This window comes from Leuresthes tenuis, unplaced genomic scaffold (assembly GCF_036924035.1).
Source record: "Leuresthes tenuis unplaced genomic scaffold, fLeuTen1.0.hap1 SCAF_7, whole genome shotgun sequence".
Classification (NCBI taxonomy): Eukaryota; Metazoa; Chordata; class Actinopteri; order Atheriniformes; family Atherinopsidae; genus Leuresthes; species Leuresthes tenuis.
The window spans coordinates 7,437,230-7,460,623 of record NW_027325361.1 but is presented as its reverse complement, the minus strand read 5'-3'; the positions used below and the strand labels follow the sequence as shown (position 1 = coordinate 7,460,623).

At 40.8% G+C, this 23,394-nt stretch overlaps 2 protein-coding genes across 3 annotated transcripts in view; one reads left to right on the top strand and one right to left on the bottom strand.

The window, feature by feature from the left end:
• The window catches only part of tie1 (tyrosine kinase with immunoglobulin-like and EGF-like domains 1), a 169,250-nt gene that overhangs the window by 54,489 nt on the left and 91,367 nt on the right, over positions 1-23,394 (top strand). The window lies entirely within an intron of this gene.
• Positions 1-23,394, bottom strand: part of ddah1 (dimethylarginine dimethylaminohydrolase 1) — an 83,016-nt gene that overhangs the window by 19,583 nt on the left and 40,039 nt on the right. For both annotated transcript variants that reach the window (XM_072389060.1, XM_072389059.1), the window contains 2 exons: positions 1,552-1,651; positions 362-435 (listed from right to left, as the gene is read on the bottom strand). In XM_072389060.1, coding sequence (XP_072245161.1) covers positions 362-435; positions 1,552-1,651 — 174 coding nt within the window. The remainder of the gene's footprint in view (positions 1-361; positions 436-1,551; positions 1,652-23,394) is intronic.

The following is a 23,394-nucleotide window of genomic DNA, read 5'->3' as shown; positions in this document are numbered from 1 at the left end:
GCAACACTGTCTTCCTGCAATCTCCAAAGGAAAAATCCTGGAACCCCATCTGACAAAAGCCTCATATGTTCTAAACTTTCTGATTATATTGTCAACTTTCTGACAAACTGATCTGCAAAAGAGATTTTTTTCATTCAAAACATGCCATGTGCCGTCTTGTTGCAGATCATCTTTGCTCAAAAACATATCCGACCTCACTACAATTACATTAAAAAGTCATGAACTTTTCTCATGAAATACTAACATAATACATTTTCATTACAAGTCATTAAGGTGTTTTTATTAAGCAATTGGCTCTTAAACTACCACCTGAGTATTTGTTTGTCTTTTTCATTTTACCATTTACAGAACATAAACTCACTTTAAATGCATCGGCTAGGATCTCTGCTCCCCTCTGATTGGTCCGTTTGGAGAGGCCCACAAAGAATTCTCGACCTGAAGACAAAGTGCAATTTGCATTGTGAAAAGAATATGTCATCCGGAAATCTGAATCTCTGAAGTCTCAGGTCATACAGTCTAAATATCAAGCAACAGAGTGAGTGTTGAAGTTACTGTAGGGGATCACTGCAGTCATCTTGTGTTTTTTATATATACCAGGGCCAATAGTGCATACAGAGCCCTGAATGCCTGGCTCAGCTGCGGCAGCACACTGAGCTCAGGGATGGGCTCCTTATGTTGCTGCTGAGCCTTTACAATATGAGCCATTAGCAGGGGCCCTGCCAGCAGGAAATGTTCTTATCCCTGTCATGTGAAACCCATTTCAGCTGAAAAGAACGACAGCATAGAGCCAGAGTCTAGAAACCCAATTACGTGTACTGTACTTTTTCCTTAAGGCATATGCAGTGAAGAAGGCACTGACCCACACTTTAAATCACCACACAGCAATAACAAAAAGCACCAAGGATCAAATATGGACCACCATCTTCTTGTTTCTCTGCCCTCATCAGTCTTATTATCCCCTGTAGTTTTACGACAGAATATTTCAAGGAGAATCGAGGTCACACAGAGGAATGTTTGTGTGGAGAATCTGAAATACAGATGCATACTTACAGCCAAACATCTGCTCACATACCCTCTCTGGACTATAGAGGTTCTGTTATACTACTACTCTCAATAATTTCCTGTTTACAATAATATTGTCTTGTTCATACAAGTCTAAGAAGTACAGTTGTCTGTTCAACATATGAAGCAAATTAAGAAAAGTCATGATTTACAATTGGATCCTTTTACTTCAGTTTTATCCGTAACAGATGACATAAAGCACTTTTAGGTGAAAGTAAACAAGACTACAACAGCAACTTACAACATGTGTCCTTTCAAAATATTATTATTTTTTTTTGTTTGTTTTTTAAGTTCAAGTTATTCTCAAACATGTATGGTCATAAAACCTGAAGTGATTTCACCTACATGCACTTAATATGTAGCAGTGTAACATGGACTAATTGCTTGTGACAACCACAGACTTATTTCATACCTATAAACAAAAATGTATAATAAATCTAAAAGCATGTTGAGCTTGAAAATGTACTGGTAGGTTGCAATGAAACCTACCAGTAAAGAGCACATCCCCTCCATCCAGTGTAGCATTCTCATCAGTCATTTCCACTATGTTCAGATTCAGATCTTGGAGAGCCCCTTTCATCACCTCCGTCTGGAACAAGGACACAAAGAGAAATATTCTTAAAAAACCTGCTGATACTAAACAAAAAAAAAAAGAAAACAAAGAAATTGTGACAATTTATAATAAACGTTATGTCTGTTTTTCTTATATTCTTATGTGAGGATTTGGTCTAGCTCTAATCGGACATGAGATGATCAAGTATTGATATGATTCACTTAGGGAATCTTCAGGACTGTATTTAAAAAAGCCTAGGTTCCTGAGATTGCAATGAAATAAAACCCTTTCTCTCCAACAGTTTGTGATGACATCATTTCAATGAGCCGTGAAATGATGTCATTTTGTAGGAAGTACGTTAAACTTTTACAAGGTGGTGGCTGGGGAAAATAGGTACACTAAAGGACCAACACAAACTTTGGAAATAGGGCTTTCTGTCATCCTGTTCTGGGTCATTGGTCTTTCATATATTTATAGGTAGGAAGTGTAAGGATGGTTGCCGCCAGGTTAATATTAGCATATGTCATGATATGCATCCCTTAATGGAAAATTACAGGAAATCCACACTTTGCCTGCATGTCCTTTCAACTGAAACCACAACCTGCAGGAAGAGCAGGTCTTCTGTTGGCTGAACTCCGGCTGGTCTGTTCTCCTGTCTGACCGCCCAGTGAGATTTTACTGTCCTGTTTTTTGGGGTTCCTAGGGGAGTAGTTTCCAAGGCCAGTCATGTTAGCGAAAGCATCAGTGTTTCCACAAGCCCTATCTCACCATGACCTCAGCCTGCTCACTGTGATTTTGGGCGAACATAATGCTTCTGCTTCTCCTCATCTGCAAAAGGCCAAAGTATGAGGTCATCCAGGTAGACTGCCATGTGCTTTTAGATAACACAGCAGAGGCTTCAGTTATACACACGTGAATGCACAGATGTACTTTCTTCTCACCTGCACAAACTGTCCTTTGTGCAAAAATACAAACAGCCTTTACTGTTTTACTGGCAACTACAAGCTATTATTTATCATTTTCATGGTTGTTTAAATGGCCTCAGTGGCTCAAAGTCAGAATGGCATTTCTCCAATCTCTTCGCTTTCCAGAAATAAGACAAACTTTCCAACTCCATGTTTCTTCTTCACTGCAGGCTCATCTTCCGGCTTCAGTTAGCCAGGAGGAACAGCGCGTCCTTCAAAGAAAATGGGTTCACAATTCATTAGTGGTTTCTTAAAAGCTTTGACAGCCACAGCGTGCAACATATTAAGTATAGGTAACAGCTAATCCTGCTCATATTTTTGAGCAGGATTGCCAAAACACCCTCTGCTTTTCATTTAGTTAGGTTTGAAGATAAGTTTTCTGGGAAATAAAAAAGGCTGAGTCAGGTTATGAGGAACAATCCGAATGAGCAAGAGCAAATTAACACTTTTGATGTTTGCTCTAGTCACGTGTTTTGTTGTCTTTGTGTGTCAGTGCAGTTTCTTTCAGACCTCACAAAGATTGTCCTGTGCTATCACTTATTCATCACACATCATTCACTTTAGTCACACTGAGTCTATTAAGATACATTCTGAAAATACCCTCTGTGCATTTTTCTCCCAGTCAGTGAGGCTAGGTCTGTACAACAAAGCTAATAAGCTGTGTCTATTCATTTCATCCCTTAAAAGACGTGAGATGATTTATTTGAGATGATTTATTTGATATTTTCTGAGAAGACGCACTCGTCTCATACATCAACCTCCTCCTTATCTCATCTCTGGCACACTGTAGTCCTTTGCCTCATTGTGGTCATCGTCCCAGGAATATAGTAGACTGTAAAATACAGCTCTTTACCTCAACACTCTGGCATTTCCTCTGACATCATTGTGGGTGATGTGACACAAAGTGTGTTCATGCTTCCCGGGCCACCAGATGAAATGTAATGGTCCATGTGTAGATACTGTAAATTGCAGAATGGTATCTTTTCTATCTAATGTGTGTGTGTGTGTGTGTTACATTTTATAAGTTGCCTCTTCTGCTGAACATCACAACTTATGCTTGAACCAGAAATTTAGTGCAAATGGAAAAATAAGAGTGACAAAAAAAATAATGTTATTTTATTTATCCCTAAGTCTTAATCATTGGCTCTTTCTAATGCTTCAAACAAGCAAAGGTACCCTGTTTGGTTTGAATTTACTCAGGATGTTTTTCATATCATGAGTAATGTTGAAGCTTTGGTATTAGGTTTTGTGGGTGCAAAGTTTTACAGAGAATTTGTTGTTAATCAGATTTATCTTTAGAGAGATTCATTTTTATTTCAGACAGGCAAGTCACTGTCAGATCAAAAAAGTCAAATAAATAAATGAAAACAAAAAGAACATAAAAAGTATACCATAGAGTATATTTTAAAAATTAATAAGAAGAGCTCCCTGTATCATGTATAGTGTAATGTAATGTTTGGTAGTACAGCTGGAATTTAAGATGTCATTTTGGAATATAAGAGAACCATGTTGTGTAGTGTGAACAATACAACGATCAGATGATCCTGCTTTAAGTCACCAGTATACAGAGCATCAGATGATCAATAAGAAACTCAACATCAATCATTCAGTCATACACTAACTTTTCAGGAAGTTCATCCATATACTGTATAAACTGAAAATAATAGGCCCCATCTCTCAGGCCCCAGTGGTCACGAGGAAAGGTGCGATAACTCTCTATTTTTACACTGGATTGCTAATTGTGATTATTTTGCCAGCATTGTCTTTGAATACAATAAACAATAGGACCGATATCATGAAAAGTGAGCATGGCATGCATTACCAGTCCATAAAAACTCTGAGCAAGTAACATTTTTTTTCATATATATTTCAAGCATTCTGCTGATGTACAGTTGTTCAAAGCCAGATGTTCAGAGCCAATCTTAGTGGCACAGCCCACATCTTCTGGTCTTATAATCACACTGTGATTCTAAGCAACATCCCATCCCTAAGCAACATCCTAAACATTACATTAATCATTACTAACACAAATAAGAATGTTTCTTTTATGTTTTCTCCACAAATCAGCAACATTTTCAACTCTAATAACCCCAGCCAGTCCATAACAGTACCACAGAGCAACTTAAGTGCTGGAACAACACAGATTGGACAAGTAGGCCTCAATGGTACTGGATTTAAGGCCCTAACTTCGGTTCAGATGATTATAAATTCTAGGTTGAAACAATATTCTGTCTAAAGAGAATGGGACAAAATTTGCTTTAAATAAATACTGAAACTATAAGCTTACCTAAAATACCAAAAATTGAAAAAGGAAACAGAGTCAATAGCAGCACACTAGCCATACACAGGAATTACTCCAAACATGTATCTTCATCTCATCTAAAATGACAACCCATTGGAAATCCTGGAACTGTACAGGTTCACTTGAGGAATCGTGTTTATGTCATAGGCATTGATTTGAAAAGAAAAACTACACATAGTGTTCATAAAAAGGATGCAACTGTTCAGCCACAATGTCTCTGCAAGCTTTAGAATTTAAACACTCTTCTTTTGGCAGCAAAAGGCCGGAAATAAGCCAAAAAAACGTCCTGGAGCCATAATATAATCACGTGTCTGCATCATTCATGTTTTTTATGGATTGTTTTGAGGTTGCCATTGTGATTGAGTCTCTCAGATGTCATACTCATGTCTATGCACACCTGCCAGGTGTATAGCGTGGCTTGTTTTTTCCAGCTTTTACACATACACTTTCTAGGAACATTGACTTTTTTGTTTTGACATGGCCATTTGCAAACAATTTAGAAAAGTGTTATTTTTACAGAAATGTCTCAACTCTTGTTACAGTTGTTATCAGTTTAGGTTTATTTTTTTTGTTGGTTTTTTTTTGGACCTAACATGGACATGGATCTTTTGTTCACAATATTTGGAAAGTCCCAAGAGACGGGAATGTCAAAACTAAGATCACATATCTTGTATATTGCAACACTATATCAAAAAGTAACCGAAACTCAAAACCTGTGTGCTTGCTGCATGTACAGTACAGGATTCAAAGCCAAGTTACTGTCAGAGGAAACAGCAGGTGTTCTCCAACTATAAAGCAGGCAGTGAATGCAGCGTACATTTATTTTTCTGGTCTTCCTCCTTAGTCATATTATCCTCTATCAGCCCAATCGGTTAAAAGATTGTTTGTGAGTTTTGCCAAACGTTGTTGCAAAATGTCCATGAGCTAGCAAAGCCGTTGTCACGATTGCCCTGATAGCAGCTGCACAGTTGGAAAACAATAAGAATTCCACAGCAGGACATAACAGCTCCACACAGAAACACGTCCCATTAAAACAGATTAAGCTTGAGATTGATATTATTTTGGGGTTTTTTTGCTGATACTTATTCATTCTACTGGTTTGGTAAAGTTAAGGTGGCATACAGCAGAGATCCACTGACTGTCAAGTTGAAGTTGATTTTCTTCAAGAAAAAAAATGTCACCTGCTAATCCCTCTTGTCCTGAGGGGCCCACTAAACATGGACAAACCTGGTAAACCTGTCGAAAGTGTGTGGTAAACCTGTAGGTCTTAATAGGTAAAAGGAACATTCTTTACACATTGGGAAATCTGTCCATTTGCATTTTTTGCTAAGGCATGAATGAGAAAAAAATATGATTTCCATGTGTGTATAGTAGATTACTTAAAAATTACCCACAACCAACACTTCCGAGACTCACTCATTGATATGCTGTCTTGTTTGACTGTGACTAAACTATTTTTGTACTCCTCATTTTGTTCACTCCTCCTATTTTGTCTCACATTCTCTGTATTCTCTTTGGACCCTCGTGGCAGGGTCAAGAATGCTTCTAGAGTGACTTCTCATGTAGAGTGACCTATTATCTCTCACTGCGAGGGACATCAGATACCCAAGCCTGTGTTGGTGCCAACTCACTTTGCCAGCCCTCCTCCTCCTCTCCTCCCCCCCGAGCCTGTGCTACTTCTTCTCTCCACCCTCCTCTTTTTCCCCTGAGTGCTTCGCCAGGCGACACCAGCACCCTGCTTTGAATGAAAAAGACCTTTTAAAATTCATTAGAGGCTGAAGGCTCTGAGGGCCAGTCGGTCTGCCTGCCACATTCCTGCCGTTCCAGCACAGGACAAGGGAGACGGAGCAGAGAGAACAGCCTTTTATTTGGGCTTTTTATGGACCAATTCTCCCCTCTCTTGCCCCTGGTACCCGTGGATATCGCATTCTGCTAAAAAGGACAATCAGTCTGATAGAGCATGGTGTATTTGGAAAGGCAATTGAGAACACAACAATGGCATTCCTGAGGGTCATCCTAGCCTCCCTGCACCAGGCAACAGAGTCCCACGCTCCAGTATAATGAGGATACAGCATTCCACTGAGCTTCACACACAAGGAGGCTCACCTCTTTGAATAAACTGTCATTGTTTGTCAACTTATTAAGAAGCCTACATTTAAAGTGTAAAACAATGTCAAATAGTTTGCAGTTTTGTCACAAATAAATTTTCAAACAAATTTTCAGAATAATTTACTATTTTCTTCTTAAGAACTTAAGATTGAAGATTGAGGTTTTTTTTCTAGCTTTGTTTTGATTTTCATAATATCATGTAAGATACAACTGATGATATAAAGAAATGGAAGAATTGGACTATGTAATGACGTGCACACACAAGTTTGAAGCGTGAGTCTTCTGCGTCATAACTCCAAGACATTCAAGACACAAATGATGATAGTAACGTTTATCAGAGACCTAATGCAAAGTTCAAAGACCAGTGGAGTACAAAATGGAAATAATGACTGCATTTCAGGGCAATCAACCAAGAGGAATTTAGAATGAATTTAGAGATCTCGTTAGTAATGCAACAACTACAGTAAATGGATCAGGGCATCTAAGCCTTTCAGGTACCAAATCTCTGATATCATGTAAAAAAAAAATAATCACTGTCCTAAAATGGTTCCCTTTGTTTTCTGAGAGGGCTAAGTGAATTTAAATAAATAAGTTACAGATCTATCAAAGGTTTGCCACAGGCAGCAGTTTCATTGAAGGTCTCTTAAGAAACAGAGTCTGGAGGTTTGAATAAATAACTTGCTAAAACGTAGATCTGATTATACTATTGTTACATTCTTTTAGTTTTTACACTGCATTGCACACGCACATTAACAGACAAGCTTTCACATGCATACGTTTTAGAGGATGCACATAGAACATTTCTGATAAGTCTTCCTTTCCAGAAGACACAAAGGTCTACACATGTCAAATAGGTGAGAGCGTAGACAAAAAAGTGTTGTCATGCTAGTCAAATTTAACATGAAGCTAACTCATGGCTTGTAAGGACAGTGTTATATAACGATAACTCATTTAGTAGAAGCCAAGAGAAAACAGTCCCTGTGTGGCCTGTCCCTACATTATCCAAACAAATCCTTGTTGTATGTTGGAACATACCTGTGGTTAACCAAGCCATGACATCGCCCCTCTTTTGCAATAACCCCCTCAACTTAAAAAATGTATAAATGTTCAAAAGTAGGTCAACTTGAAGGCGTGTGCAGTAACAGTAGCAGATGTGGGGACCCTTGTAACACTTTAACCACAAGTTTCTGACAGCCTGCCTGAGTAAAAGCCAAACCCACTGAACTGTCAGATTACTTTCACTTGGGGATCCGAAGATGTCAGGGTTCTGAAGAGGACGATGCCACAGTGTAGTCCAGTGTGGTCACATTTGCTGTCATCTGGATAGTCGGAGCATGGCCATATTTGAAAAAAAAAGAAAAAAAAAAAAAGTGTAAAGCATTATGTCTGATTGTTAAATGGCCGGTGTCAGCTTTGTTAAGACATTTGGTGTCTGTTAAAAATAATTACACTTTGGAGAGTTGAGAAAACTCTTGGCTAAGTGCATCATATAATTATATGTAAATGTCAGATGACCGTCTGAGAAGAGAATCATTTAAGTGAAATTAACTTCTCCAGCATGAGTTTTCTTTACTTGCTGGAATGAAGGTCCATTATCTTCTCCAATTATTATTATTATATAGAAAATGAGATTGAAAGAGAACACCAAAATTACCTCTCATTTTGTCCTCACTGTAGATATAAAGGACTTTGTTTCAAGAAACAGAAGTATTGTTTTTCATTTGTTACATTTTAAAAGCTGCAATATGCAAGACTGTTAAAAAAAGATGATGCAGTATTAAAAATTTCAACAAAACGTGAAGATGTAATACAAATAATGACATGTGACAATATTTATGCTTCAGGAATATATTTTAAAGTTGACATGCTAAGCGGCTGATGCCAGTGTAATTTCAAGTGATTCCAAAGGTCTTCTGTGATAATATGATGATACATCTAATGCTCCACTAAATGTAAGAATGGTATAAAGTTCTGCCCCCTCTTGTGCATAACTGAACTCCTGTTAACACTGTGTGGATGAATAAGAATAAGAAGTGGAAGAATGTTGTAGGATGTTGTCAGTAAAATTAAGGAAGCTTATGAGCAAATGTAGAAACTAATATCCAATGGTTATATCTGTTTTATGTATTTTGATTTTTCTTTGCCAACTGAGATCTGTTTTGAACAGATATGGAACACAGACAAGTCTGAAACAAATACATTTTATTCTGAACCGAAAAATACAAATTTTATGTCAGAATGTTTGAAAGATGTGTTGCTTGTTCAAAATGGGTAAAGCATCTTCTTTGGAGACAGTGAGCAAAAACAATTGGTCAGCATCCACAGTAATTTTTAATTCTAGTATTTCCACCAAAACGGCTCTGCCTCCACCGAAACGGCTCTGTTAGCTGTGACAGAAGCATTAAAAGAAGCCAGAGCGACAGCTAAGTCCTCTGTACTTATCCTGCTCGACTTATCAGCTGCATTTGACACTGTCAACCACAGTATCCTTTTGTCCATACTCTCTAGCTTGGGCATCACAGGGAGAGCACACTCCTGGTTTGAATCATACCTCACTGGTCGGTCTTTCAAAGTATCCTGGCTTGGTCACACTTCTGCAGCGCACCACCTCGCCACAGGGGTCCCCCAAGGTTCAGTATTGGGACCTCTATTCTTTGCCATATACACCAACTCATTAGGACAGATCATCCGATCACATGGCTTCTCATACCAATGTTATGCTGATGATACCCAGCTCTATCTGTCATTCCCACCTGACGACCACACGGTCTCAGCACGAATCTCAGACTGTCTCTCTGACATATCAACATGGATGAAAGCCCATCACCTCCAGCTTAACCTCCCAAAAACTGAACTGCTGGTCTTCCCAGCCAAACCAACCATACATCACAGCATCCAAACTGAATCCCTATCTCTTGCTCCATCAAAGGTTGCTAGAAACCTGGGTGTCATGATTGATGACCAACTAACCTTCAAAGAACACGTTACCTCGGTTACTCGTTCATGTCGCTTTGCATTACTAAACATAAGAAAGATCAGACCATACCTAACCCAACATGCCACCCAACTCCTGGTGCAGGCCATGGACATCGCCCGCCTTGACTACTGCAATGCTCTCCTGACTGGTCTCCCAGCCTGTGCTGTGAAACCTCTGCAGATGGTCCAGAACGCAGCGGCGCGTCTGGTCTTCGGTCAGCCTAAAAGAACACACGTCACCCCTCTGTTCATTGAACTCCACTGGCTACCCTTAGCCGCCCGCATCAAATTCAATGATGTTAGCCTACAAAGTGCTTAATGGAACGGCTCCCATCTACTTGAATGCTCTTGCAAAGGCTTGTATAGCTTGTTATATCTTGATTTGTAAGTCGCTTTGGATAAAAGCGTCTGCTAAATACATAAACATAAAATGACTAGGAACTTGCTGTTGCTGAGCCAAAATATGTGTGCTCCATGATGACATTGGCTTCAGTGTCTAAAGGCTATTGACAGAAACAGCAGTTACTCTTTCCATCCATTCATTTTCTATACCTACTTTATCTAATTCAGCGTTGCAGAGGAGCCAATTCCAGCTACCATCGCATGAGAGGCAGTTTGCTAGTCCATACAGGGCCAACACAGAGACAACACTCACTCTCCGGTCACTAGTATTACAACTCGCTATTTTCAATTTATAATCAACAATTAGCCTAATATGCATGTTCTGGACTGTGAGAGGAAGCTGGAGTAAACCCACATGCAAAATCAACACAGAAAGGCCCAGCCAAGATTCAAACCAGGGACCTTCTTGTTGTGAGGCAACACCACACCACAACGGAGCCCAGTACCCTTTCCAGTTCTTTTTTCTTAACCAGATGTTATTATCAAAAAAGAGAACTACTCCTACAATTCAGGATTCTATTATCTACTTACATAACTTCCAGAGATAAAATGAATCATGAAATCTGCAGCACACAAAGATTTGTGCAGTGTTCCTTATCCACATCTCAACTACAGATGTTACTATTCAGGAGTTCCTCTTAAATAAAACTTGTATAATTACTCTTATATAAAATTCTTAGCCCTTAAGATTAACTGTTATCAGAAAGCAGCATATTTCCAGCCAAGGGAGCAAATACATCAGATGGATTGGAAGTCTGTAAAATATCTACATGCTGAAAGAAAATTCCAAAAGGAAATATCAAGAAACTTTATCCACAAAGGAACATTTTATTTTGCGAACATTTTGTACTGTGACATCTTGATGGTCACAGGGATCCTCACGTAGACACCGAAGCAGAGCTGAGAACTACAAAAATAAACAGAAATATGAGTATGTTTGACAAAGCCAATGTCTGACCCAGAGCAAATAAAGTACTTGCTCCAATCAGCAGAGCTGCAAAGAATGTCTCCTGCCTACCTCACACTGTGAGGGCTCCACAAATACAGGAGAGCTGCAGGCTAGGAACTGTTGGATAGCAGAGTGATAGAGGCAGCAGGTAAGAAATGGACCTTAGACTCTGCCTTGGGAAAAAACAGAGGGAGCTTCATTAAATACATCTCCACTTAGCCTTGACACCACCATGTTTATTGAACTTGACCCCCATAGATTGGACCTCTTAATCCAAACAAGGGGGGAAAGCCAATAAACTCACCTACCTCATACAGAATAACATTTCACCCATACTTGGCAAAGTGTGTTCTAAAGTAAAATAAAAAAAAATCTCATCAAAAATGTTGCTATCACAGATGGGAAGATTCATTACACATCAGATTCATAGCTGAGTATTCATGCTGAATTGCTGTTTTGGGGAAAATAACCTGGCAAGTTCTGCCAACGCTGTTGCAACGCACGCCAACTTGATGTCAGCAGTAGTTGTTTGTGCTTAAGGGGAAAAGCATGGTGTTCTCCAGGTGAAGTCATTGAACTACTTCTACAGTTTACTGTTCTGAATGGCATCAATTGAAAATCAAACTGAATGCTCCAGAGATAGTAAGTCTACAAAAGCACAACATTTTAAGAAGGGCTACAGAGATTATCAGATTCTCTCTGATAAACTGACAATTTTCTCAAGTCAGAGGGAACATTTCAACATTATCCTATATTTGCAACAGGTAGCTTTACATTCTCCATGACATGAATGTACAGAGAAAAGAAGATGTATGGTTGTTGTTCTTTTCTTATTTTCTCCTCAGAGGAAACATAAGTGGGAAACTCTACTCGCTGTCGCCTTTGGCCTACCACGACTAACAGACATGGTACCACCCACATCTTAGGGTGCAGCGTGGGAGTACATGATAAGCACAATGTGTCAATCACTATTAACTGTGCTAAAGTATGACCATAAAGTTTGTGTGTTTGCAGGGTCATATGCAGAAGGACTGTAGTCTTCATAATATTTAAAAGTAGAATCCAATGGCTTGACATGTTTTAGCTTATATGTTTTATACTATAACATCAATTTTGCTTTATTTATCACAAAAAAGGGAATTTATTTTTACAATATAAACAAAGAACAACATTTAACAGTAATTATAAAAAAATTATTGCTGCAGGCATGAACTCCTATACTGCTCTTTGTTGCATCTGAGCTAAAGAAGCATCTGACTCTACACACTTTTCACAACAGAAAACATTTGGCGTATCACAAAATGCAAATCGTGACAAAAAAGACACAAGACTGTTGAGTAGCTAGAATCCTATGTCAAAAGTAGTACAACATTCCTCTCTAAATCTCCCATTCAAGATGTTTATGGACTGTTGTCAAAAGAAGAGGTGAAGACAGACAGTGGTAAACATGGCCATCAAATTCAACATGAGCTAATTTTTCTCAATTGTATCATTTGATATGTTTTCTTTGCTCTATTATGAATAAATTATTGGTTTACCAGACAAGCAAATCACTCCATTCAGTTTATACTTACATTTTATGAAGCAACTGAACTGTTGTAATTATACTAGCTTTGTTTCAAAGTGAAGTCACCACAACATTTGACCACAATTATCATCCTAACTGACACATTTTGTGAACATTTAACACTTGTCAGGTTGCTGACCAAACATTCAGTAATGCAGTAAGGACGATAATTTAACACTCATCATTTTCACATATGAACACCAAACATCCACTTTCACATTAACAGTCAATGTTTTAATTTTTCTGCAAAAAAAGGAGATGTTCATCATATTCTATTAACTAAAGGAGACATGCATGGAAAAACACGGAACTAATGTCACTTTAAAACGCAGTGCACCTCTCAAATTTAATTTAACTCAAGAGAGAGATACTTCAACTGAGCACACAGAAACCTTTTGAATAAGTTAGGATCCATAAAGTCGGCTGAATTTATTTACATTTAAGAAATGTTCCAGGAAGCTTTAGAATCTGTACAACAAAACAAATCTCAAAAGGAAATGTCACCCATGACCCCGATGTAATCAACAATGCTTTTAGGGACTTCTATAAAACCTTATATTCATCACAAAATGATCCATCAGACAGTAACATAGATCAGTTTCTTAGTAATATCAACCTTCCAAAATTACAAACCGAACAGGCAATGGCTCTGGATTCAACTCTTTCAATAGGAGAACTCCATGAAGCCCTTCAACATATGCCTAGTAACAAAGCCCCGGGACCAGATGGTTTTCCAGCAGAGTTCTACAAAGAATTTTGGACTGTTTTGGCACCTGCATTTCACAAAATGGTATTACAAGTTAAGCAGAATGGCAGATTATCCCCACACATGAACTCTGCTAACATTATCTTGCTACAGAAACCAGGAAAAGACCCCATACTTCCATCCAGCTACTGCCCAATATCTCTAATAAATGCAGACCTCAAAATAATTTGTAAAGCCCTCGCCAAAAGAATAGAAAAAATAACTCCACTTATAATACATCCTGACCAGACAGGTTTTATAAAGGGTAGACACTCATCCACTAACACTCGCAGGCTAATTAATCTCATAGACTATTCTACCATCAACAACCTGGAAACCACAATAGTCTCTCTAGATGCAGAAAAAGCATTTGATCGAGTGAACTGGAAATTTTTATTCGCAGCATTAAACAAATTTGGGTTTGGGTCACATTTCATCAACTGGATAAGGATATTATATAGCTCCCCAAATGCGTGTGTTAGGACAAATGATCAAACCTCTCCAAACTTCAGTCTGCAGAGAGGTACAAGACAGGGTTGCCCACTTTCTCCCTCACTTTTTGCTATTTTCATCGAACCTTTAGCAGCTGCTATCAGACAAGATAGAAATATTAAAGGCATCCAACCCCAAAATATTGAGCATAAAATAAGTCTTTATGCTGATGATGTTTTACTTTTCCTTCAGAACTCTCAAACGTCTCTCACTCACACGATCACACTCATAAATAAATTCTCAGCACTTTCTGACTACTCTATCAATTGGTCTAAGACCACAGTTCTGCCCATTAACTGCAGAGTCCAGAATATACCTGCAATCACTTTACAGTCAGGAAATATCAGATATTTAGGCATAAACATTTCCTCCAGGCTCTCAGAGCTAACAAAGCTAAATTATGTGCAATTATTAAAGACAGTAGAGGACGATCTCTCTCGTTGGAAGTCCTTACCTATATCACTTATGGGGAGAGTTACAACCATTAAAATGATGATACTACCAAAAGTTAATTATTTGTTCTCAATGATCCCCATAAAACCATCTGCTACTTGGTTTAAGTCACTAGATTCTTGCATCTCCAAATTTCTGTGGAAAAACAAACCACCACGTATTAGTTTAAAAACCCTACAGAAGACCAAGGACAGTGGTGGATTAGATTTACCTAATTTTCAGCACTATTCCTTAGCCAATAGGTTACAGTATATATCAAAATGGTTTAAACCTAGCCCAATAGATGAACCATGGATAAATGTAGAACAAGCATTGTGTGATAATCTGGAAATCTCTGACCTGCCACTTATTAGTCAAAACGTAAAACATCACAAATGTTTCAAAAGCATTAACATCAGCACCTCTCTGACAGCCTGGTGGGAATTTCTTAAAATAACAAAGTCTTCAATTGTCCCATGTAAGCTTACACCCATCTGGAACAATCCTGACATACTGCAAAACAAAAAAATGCTAAACTTTACTCTGTGGAAGATCAAAGGAATCAAACATCTGGAACATATAATCCAAAATGGACATTTTATTTCATTTGATGAGCTCATATCACAACACGAGATAGGCAGCAATAAATTCCTAGAATATCAACAACTTAAGTCTATAATAACAAAGAAATATATCCTCCACCAACCAGACTTACAACTCCCGACTAGGGTAGCAGAATTTCTAAGCATCTGCACCCCAAAACTACTATCAAAAATATATAAATTATTGTCTAAAATAGATGACACAATGTCTCTTCCATCCTCAAAATGGGAGGCAGATTTATCCATCAGTTCTAGTCATAGCTTCTGGCCACAAATATGTTTGAACACCTTCAGAATGACTCAGAATTCTAATTTACAGCTCATACAATACAAAATCCTTCATAGAACACACTATACAGGACAAAGGATGTTCAGGATGGGTCTAACACACTCAAACATCTGCTCACATTGCACAGATAACACACCTGATGATTATGCACACGCTTTGTGGTTCTGTGCGCCTGTCCAGAAGTTCTGGCTTGAAGTCTGTGCGGACCTATCAACATGGCTAAAGTGTAGCATTCCTGCATGCCCCAGACTGTGCATACTGGGTGACTTAGACAACATCAACATGGAAATTAACTCAGCACACATGGTTCTCACAGTGTTATGTATCGCAAAGAAAACTATTCTCATGAACTGGAAAGCGAAGAACAATCTGTGTATTAACCAGTTTAGAAATTTTCTTTTAGATTATATTAGCATGGAAACAATGTCTGCCTCCTCAAAACATCAATTGGCTGAATTTAACTCTCTCTGGTTCCCGCTGATTAGCTTTATCACATAGTGGTGGTGGTGGGTTGCTGTCCCGTCGCTCTGGGCGGTTGGGTGTGTGCTGGGGGGGGCTGTGTGGCTTCGGGTGTCTGGTGGTCTCGCGGGTCGTGGGGACCGGGTTGGTCATTGCTGGGGGGGACTGTGTGTCGGGCTTGGAGGGCAGTTTTGGGGGCTTGCGGGTGGGACTGTCTTGCGGTGTGGGGCGGGGTCACTTAGAGGCCTTGGGGTGGTGGCTGCTGGCTCTATGCCGGGTGGCTGGGCCGCTCCGGCATGGGTTGTGGTGCTGGGCCTGGGCCCTGGTGGCTGGGCGCTGCCTTGCGCCCGGGGGGGGGCCCTGCGTGTGCCTGGAGGGGCTGGGTTGTCCTGGACGCGCCACAGTATGGGTGGGTTGGTGCAGGTCCTGGTGCCGGGCTTGTTGCTCTGGGACCTCCAAGGTGTCCGCAGATGGTTGTTTTTTTTTCAGGGTGTTGGGGCGTGCGGTGGGGGGGGGCGGTGCTTTTCCCCTGTTGGGGGGGGAGGGGTGGCCTGTGTGATGGTGGGTCTCAGGCCCGGGCTGCTGCGACTGGTGTGACCGGGAGGTTTGTTTGTTTGTTTTTTGTTGTTGTTTGTTTGTTGTTTGTAGAGGTCCTCCGGGGTGGGGTGGGGCGGGATGGGTACCTTCTGGGGGTACAGTAGCTCCCGCAATATGGTCGCTGCAGGCCCCGAGCCTGGTGGACATCAGCCCCTCCTGCCCTGGGTTGGCTCCCAGGTAGCGGGGATGCCTATTGCAGCCAGTCCCTGGCTGCCTTCTCCGGGGAAGAGTAGCTCCCCCCGGTGTATATCCCCATACCCCTCTCCCTTCTGGCTCCTGTACACAGCACACACTCACACATGAAGGGTTTTGGGGGCGTGTGTGTTCGGTGGGGTGTAGTGGATGGGGCCACGTAGGTGGTCCCCTTTGGTTGCACTCTGCAGTTCCCCGCCCCTGTTTTAATTACACCTTAGACATTACTACTTATCAAACACACACTCACACACACACATTAGGTCTTGGGGGGTGGTTACACTGAGTGGCATCTGGTGGGCGGGGCTCTTTGGGTATGTAGGCTGCCCAGAGGGCCGCGCTCCCAGTCCTACAAGTTGGGCTGCCCCTCAATTTTAATCGCTCACTATTAGAAAATATTGAAGAGCCAGAAGGGTGAGGGGAGGGGTCTTCTTCCCACACCCCTGCTTCCTGGTTGCTGCTCGGGGCGGGAGGGGCCAAGAGGATTAATTAATTGTTCTGCTGGTTCGGGGTCTGTGGTGGCTGGGGGGCTGCTGGCCCCCTGGTGTGCCCGCTGCACTACACCCCAGTGGAGTCGAGGGAGGGAGGACGTGTGGATGTATGGGACGTGAAAGTGTGTGTGGTAATGATTGGGCCTGGATCTGGGACTTGCTGTCGCCTGGCCTGCCTGTGCTTCTCCCGATGGGGGGGCGGCGTTGCCTCTCCCCGCTGCTCGCGACTTCACCCACCTGTGGGCACGTCTTGACTCCCAGGGCACTTGGCCAGGGGCGCTGGGGCAGGCGCTGACCCACTGCGTGGCTGTCTGGGGCACTTGGCCCTCCTGGGTATTGGGTGGGGCCTCTGCCGGGGGGTTTGGGGGCGCTCGGGCTCCCGGGGCCCGGGTCCAGTGCACGGCCCATGTCTGGGCGGCTGGGACCTGGCGGGGTCGGTGGGCTGTTGCCCCTGGCTCTCTGAGGGCCTCTGCCCTATGCTTATGGGGGCTCTATCCGGGGGCTTCCTCTGCAGTCTTCTGGGTGGATGCGTGGTTGTCCCTGCGGTGGGCTTCGTGGGTTCTGTGCTCCGTGGGGGCTGCTGGTGGCCTGGGTCTTGTGGCCCTCTCTGCCTGCTTCTGATTGCTGGGGGGGGACTGTGGATTGTGGCCCTGTACACTTATACACTCATAACTAACCACGGTTACCATGTAGATCCTGTGCCATGGGTGTTGCATGTTCTCACACACACATTTATTAGCCCAGTAGCATGCTCGCTAAGCAGTTTATGTGTTATCCTGTGGTTTCAGGTCATCTCTCCACAGCTGTGTTGTATGCGATTACCGCTTCTTGTGCTTGTTTTTGTTTGTTTGTGTGTTTGTTTTTTCTCTGCTTGTCTGCTTTCAGGTGCTCCTGGTGGCGCTAAGGCTGGATTCCCCTCAGAGGCCATGGATTGTTGTCTGTTTTGTTTTTTACAGGTGTAGCAGCTGGTTGTCTGGTTTTTGTTTCTATTTTTGTTCTGTTTCCTCTTCTTTCCTCTTCTTCTTTCCTTGTCCCCCGGTCCGGTTCAGTTCTATTACATGTCATATATTGTAAACAGAAATAAATAAATGGGCATCAAGGGGAGCTTTACATTTATAAAACTTCCCTTGGCAAAGCAAATCTGTTTGGCATCAAAGGTATTCAGACTACAATTCTGCTGCCATAATGCTGAACAGGACAAGGGGAAAAAAAAAAAAAAAAAAAAAAAAAAAAAAAAAAAAAAAAAAAAACAAATCTTATCTGAAGGGAGAAAAAAGCGAAAACATATGCTCAAAATTATGTGAAACAGTCACTTTTGTATCAAAACTTGCAAACAGTTGAACACTTAAATCTCACAGTCCTGAATGACATTCGGAAACAATGAATTGATGTATGATGGCAAAAGGCTTCAGCAAACATCTGCAAGAGAGTTTTTGTGGAAGTACATATGGTTGACAACCAAAAGTTAAATGGAAACTGGAATTCCTGACAACTGTCACAAGGAGTTATTTCCCAAAGCCCGTCATGCTTTCCTAGAGCCGTGGTTAACCGATGCTTATTACTCTACAGAATCAAAACTTGGCATTTGTCTCATATGTACCAAAGACGATTCAATTGGGAAGAACTGAGTAGGAATCCCTGTTGTGTTTGTTTTAGTTCCATGGGTTGAGGCCCCTGGAAAGCCAGAGTAAAAATACCCAGAGCTCCCACATAGTTAAGCTGTTTCAACATTTGTGAGGCCCAAGGTGTGCCACAGAACGGAATGTCCAACCAAACACACTCTGTAAAGGTTTGTCTGGATTTATGTGGCCCATAGCCTGACCTCCAGCCTACGAGAAATATATTCGGTGCTTTGGGAATATAGAGCTACAAGAGGGGTCGAGACAAGCAGCAGAGAGTTTGGGTTAGTCGTATAAAAATGAAGTTCTCGGTGTAGGTTTCCCCCTCTCCCTCCCACACAGGGAGTCCTCTTAGTGTAGGGTGCCGGCTTCATGAGAGAGTGAGGAAGCCCATGCAAAGAGGTCAGGAAAGCCACAGAAGTCAAAAAGAGGATACGGAGAGCGAGAGTCAGAGAATTTGAGCCTCAATGCGTATGAGGACTACATGAGGCACAGGGTGTTCTCTCTGAAAACCCTCTCATGATGTGGTCTAACACTGTTGGTTTTTGATCATATTATTGATATTCTCAGTATCAGCAAAAATACAAACCCTAATTTGGCTGTGACCCAATATAACTACAGCATTTGACTAATCTTTGAAGCCACAGATGCTGCCTAGAATGTAAGAAAATCTGTTGATGTGTTTTCATATCTGCATTCTTTTCATTGCTGAGGTGTTCCAGCGGTTGTTCATCTTTGCTCTGTCCAGAATTCCAAAAAAAAAAAGACTGGAAACACAGTGCCGCTGAGAGAAAACACCATCATACCTCATAGTTACACCCACACTTTCCAAAGAATGCAATGGATGTGATTCCAGAGAGTGGGGGAAAAAGTCAAATTTGCCAGGCACAGTATAGACTAACTGCCCATTATGAGGGATATCCCAAAACAACCTTGTGAAGTTAGATATATTGGACCAGCTGGTATGGAAGAATTAGAAAAAATGAGTATGTGTTTTAATACTAAAAGGGGAAAAAACAAAATGGGCCAAAAGGTTTCCCATAAATGTTAATGAAGGGCTTTCCCAGAAAGATTTTTTTTCTCCTTTCAGCTTGAAACAAGAGGCCAGGTGCTAATGTTAACCAGCAGGACTGGATCCATAGATCTGTCTTTCAAGTATAATAGAGAAAAACATGTGGAATCAACCATACAGCAGGGATTTAACGGCCTTTTCCATCAAAACACAAAATTGAGAAAATTGAAGGTGCCTGAATCCTTTTGCACCATATAAACAGCATCATTTGACACAGCTACACTTCAGTAAAGGGTTGAATATGTTTTCAGACACCAGTAGTTGCACTGTGGCTACTCTGCTAAAAATCAAAACGTCTGATGTGCTTGTTGTTTGTGCTTTAACTTGCATGTTCTTTGCGTAAAACACTTTGATTCTGCAGTTATGCGATGCAACTCCAAAGTCAATACCAACTTTAGAAGTTACTTAAGCAGAAATCAGCCACAACACCAGTAATGAAAAGGAAAATGAACCAGCATCATAATGAGCGATGAAGGTCAGATCTGGTCTCGGACTCAATAGTTATAGAACTGAAATGTAGGATTTTCAAGGGTCAGGTAAAAACCATTTCACCATTTATGGTATAACAATAACAGTTATCTGGGTGTATTTGACAGATTTATTTATTTATTTTTTAATTGCATTGTTACATTTTTTTGCCAAGATGGGTTATGTGTCTCCATTGGTCCAACTTTCTACAACTTAAAAAACTAATTTTTTTTTTTTTTACACAGAAGCTGCTTTGACTTAGCTGATAAAAGGCTATGGCCTTTCTGTGTTAACTTAAAACACAAACTTAAATCAACTAATTACATATACTGAAGCTTGATAGTTGATGTTGACTTTGCATGCCAGCACGCCAGCTGATTTGTCAATAAGTCTGGTATCAAGAGCTGAGCTGAGCTGTACTTCTGCTGTTCCTTCTCTTCGCCACTACAGTCATCCCGTTAACTAGTTTGTAGGCAGTCTCTGGCAGTCTCCTTCTGCTTTCCTGTCAGTGATAACAGGCTGCCAGCTGTCAAACTGACTAGCTATGTCTTTGAAGCTCCACATGTAACCCATGTGTGTATCTAGGAGGGCTACAACAAAGCCCCACACACACGTACACACTTCTGAGGCTGAGGCTTGCAAGGCCACAGAGCTCGCCTCTTACCCCCAGGCCTCCATGCAAAAACATGCCACTGTTGCAGTGAAACGAGACAGACTGTAATGGAAACGGCACACTTTCCAGACACTTGAGGGAATAGCATGCATCTCCGCCTGAGCCCCATGAAAAAGCATACACACTACCAGCCCAAGGCCCCTACAACACCCCACCATACGTGTGCACAATGGGACATCAACAATGAAATTACAGGGCAGGTTTCATAATGAGAAAAATAAATTATAGATAATAAACACACAAGTCTGAGGATTTTCAATGAGAAAAAAGAAAAACAAACAACAATAGAATCTGATCAGTTCAAAACAAGCAAATGATAGGGTGGTGACTATATTCTTTAATCAGGTGATTAAGTATCTTCATGGTTTTATATGCAAGGTTCTGCTGGAGTCACACTTTCCTAAAAATTATATTTCAGCGGTTTGTGTTGCTTACTGATTATTACACTGATTATATACATTAATGTGAAAAAAATATAGTGAAATTCTGATAATAATATTGATATGAATCTATTCAATGTGAGTTAACTCATGATGGACACATTTATGAGACAGCTGAATGTCATGATCGAAAGAGTATTGATTTTCTCTGAACCTCTACCTCAGATATTTTTTATCGGTATTAGGCTGTGGTGATAGCTGGTTGCTAGTTAAGTCCACAGTGATTTCATTATTATTGTTATTTTGTTACTTGTTAGGCTTTAATGACCCACCTTCACTCATGTGTGCTGTCTGATCCTAAGCCATGAAAAAACAATAACAAATATGAATATAGTTAAACTGAGGATGGAAATCTTATGATACATGTTAGTTGCTTTTAATCAAAATACACTTTGTAAATATCATTGAGCTAAGAGCTCATCTGAAATAATTTTACTTAACAGGTAATCAGACTCAGGCCTGTTGTAACAAGACATAAACAATGCCTGTGTGGTTGGTGAACAACAAGATCCTGATTATCAAAAGATCTGCTTATTAAGAACTCCACACTAATCTAAGAACCTTCTGATAAATATCTTTGGTCATTATTGAAATTAACTGTTTGCAGCCGTGTTTGCTGAAAAGAGCAGTTGTAGGACGTCATCTGTAAATTGACCACAGGCTAATTTGCCCCGTTTAGTAACTCTGCCCCAAGAAGTCTAAGGGGGATGAACATCTTTCTTGAGAAACACCCCTGGTGTTCTATGGATGGAGGCATTGTCAGCCTGGAAGAGAACACCCTCATCATATAAGTGATATAAGTGTTTTATGATAAGATGATAAAACATCACTCAGAAAAACTTTGTATTGATGTCCACAGAGTATTTCCTATAGATGGCAAATGCACCCAGCTAAACCAGAAGACAGAGCCACTGGATGCCTTCACTTGAGGGGTCAAGCATTCAGGCCAGTAGTGATAAAATCTTCTTGGTGAGGGTCTGATTATGCTGTACACTGACATCCTCAGACATGAGGAAGAGTTGTTCTATTTCTTTTTTCTACATATTGTACCAATGCTGAGGCACTCCAAAGAAGAAATATGTGCTGCTGACTACACTGCCTGATCCTATTTATTGGTGACTATTCCATAGATCTAAATTCAAACATAAAGTGAGTCAATGTTCCAACTTAAAAAAACAGTCAATAGACAAGCATTTCTGACTGAAGCTTCTGCCATTTGTGCCCCGACGCTGAACCCTCTTCGCAAAGTCGCTTAAATCTCTGTTTAGCATCATGCTTGAAAATTGGAGTTAGCCAGCTCTGCTCAAATTTGTCTACATGCCACAGAACGTGACTTTTAGTTAATTACTTTATTTTACCACAGTGTACCTATGGAATCATAAGCTTGGTGCTTCACCACTCATTAGTCAAAGCTCTTCCTGTAGTCTGTCTTCTGCTTTTATAATGGCATGAGGACAGGTGTACTACTTTTAATCTCATAAATAACTGATGTGTTAAAAAAGGGTGCCCACTGCACATTCTCTATGGAACTGACAGATGGTTGTTTTGAATCTTGGTTTTCATGTCAGGATAATGTAAGTCTTAGGGACCTCACATGAGACTTCAAACAACACTGTAAATGAAGTAGTGTTGAAGTGAAGTACTGGCATCTGCTATAGGTGCATTGCAGATTTGACAAGCAGCTTTAAGGTGAAGACACGTATCACTCTCTCCCTCCCTCCCTCATTTCACCGTTATGGAAGTGGATCGCATTTTGAACCTACCCCTTCTCAATAAGCCTCCTACCATTTGATAACGCATAGTACTGTTCAAAAGCTCTTAAACCTTGCCATTTTTCACATTCTCGGGATTCTGCATGGTGTGACCTCATTGGGTGAGCAAAGCTAGTCGGAAAATAGCCGCCGGCCGAGCCTTTGCTTCAACATGGAAACTTAAGCT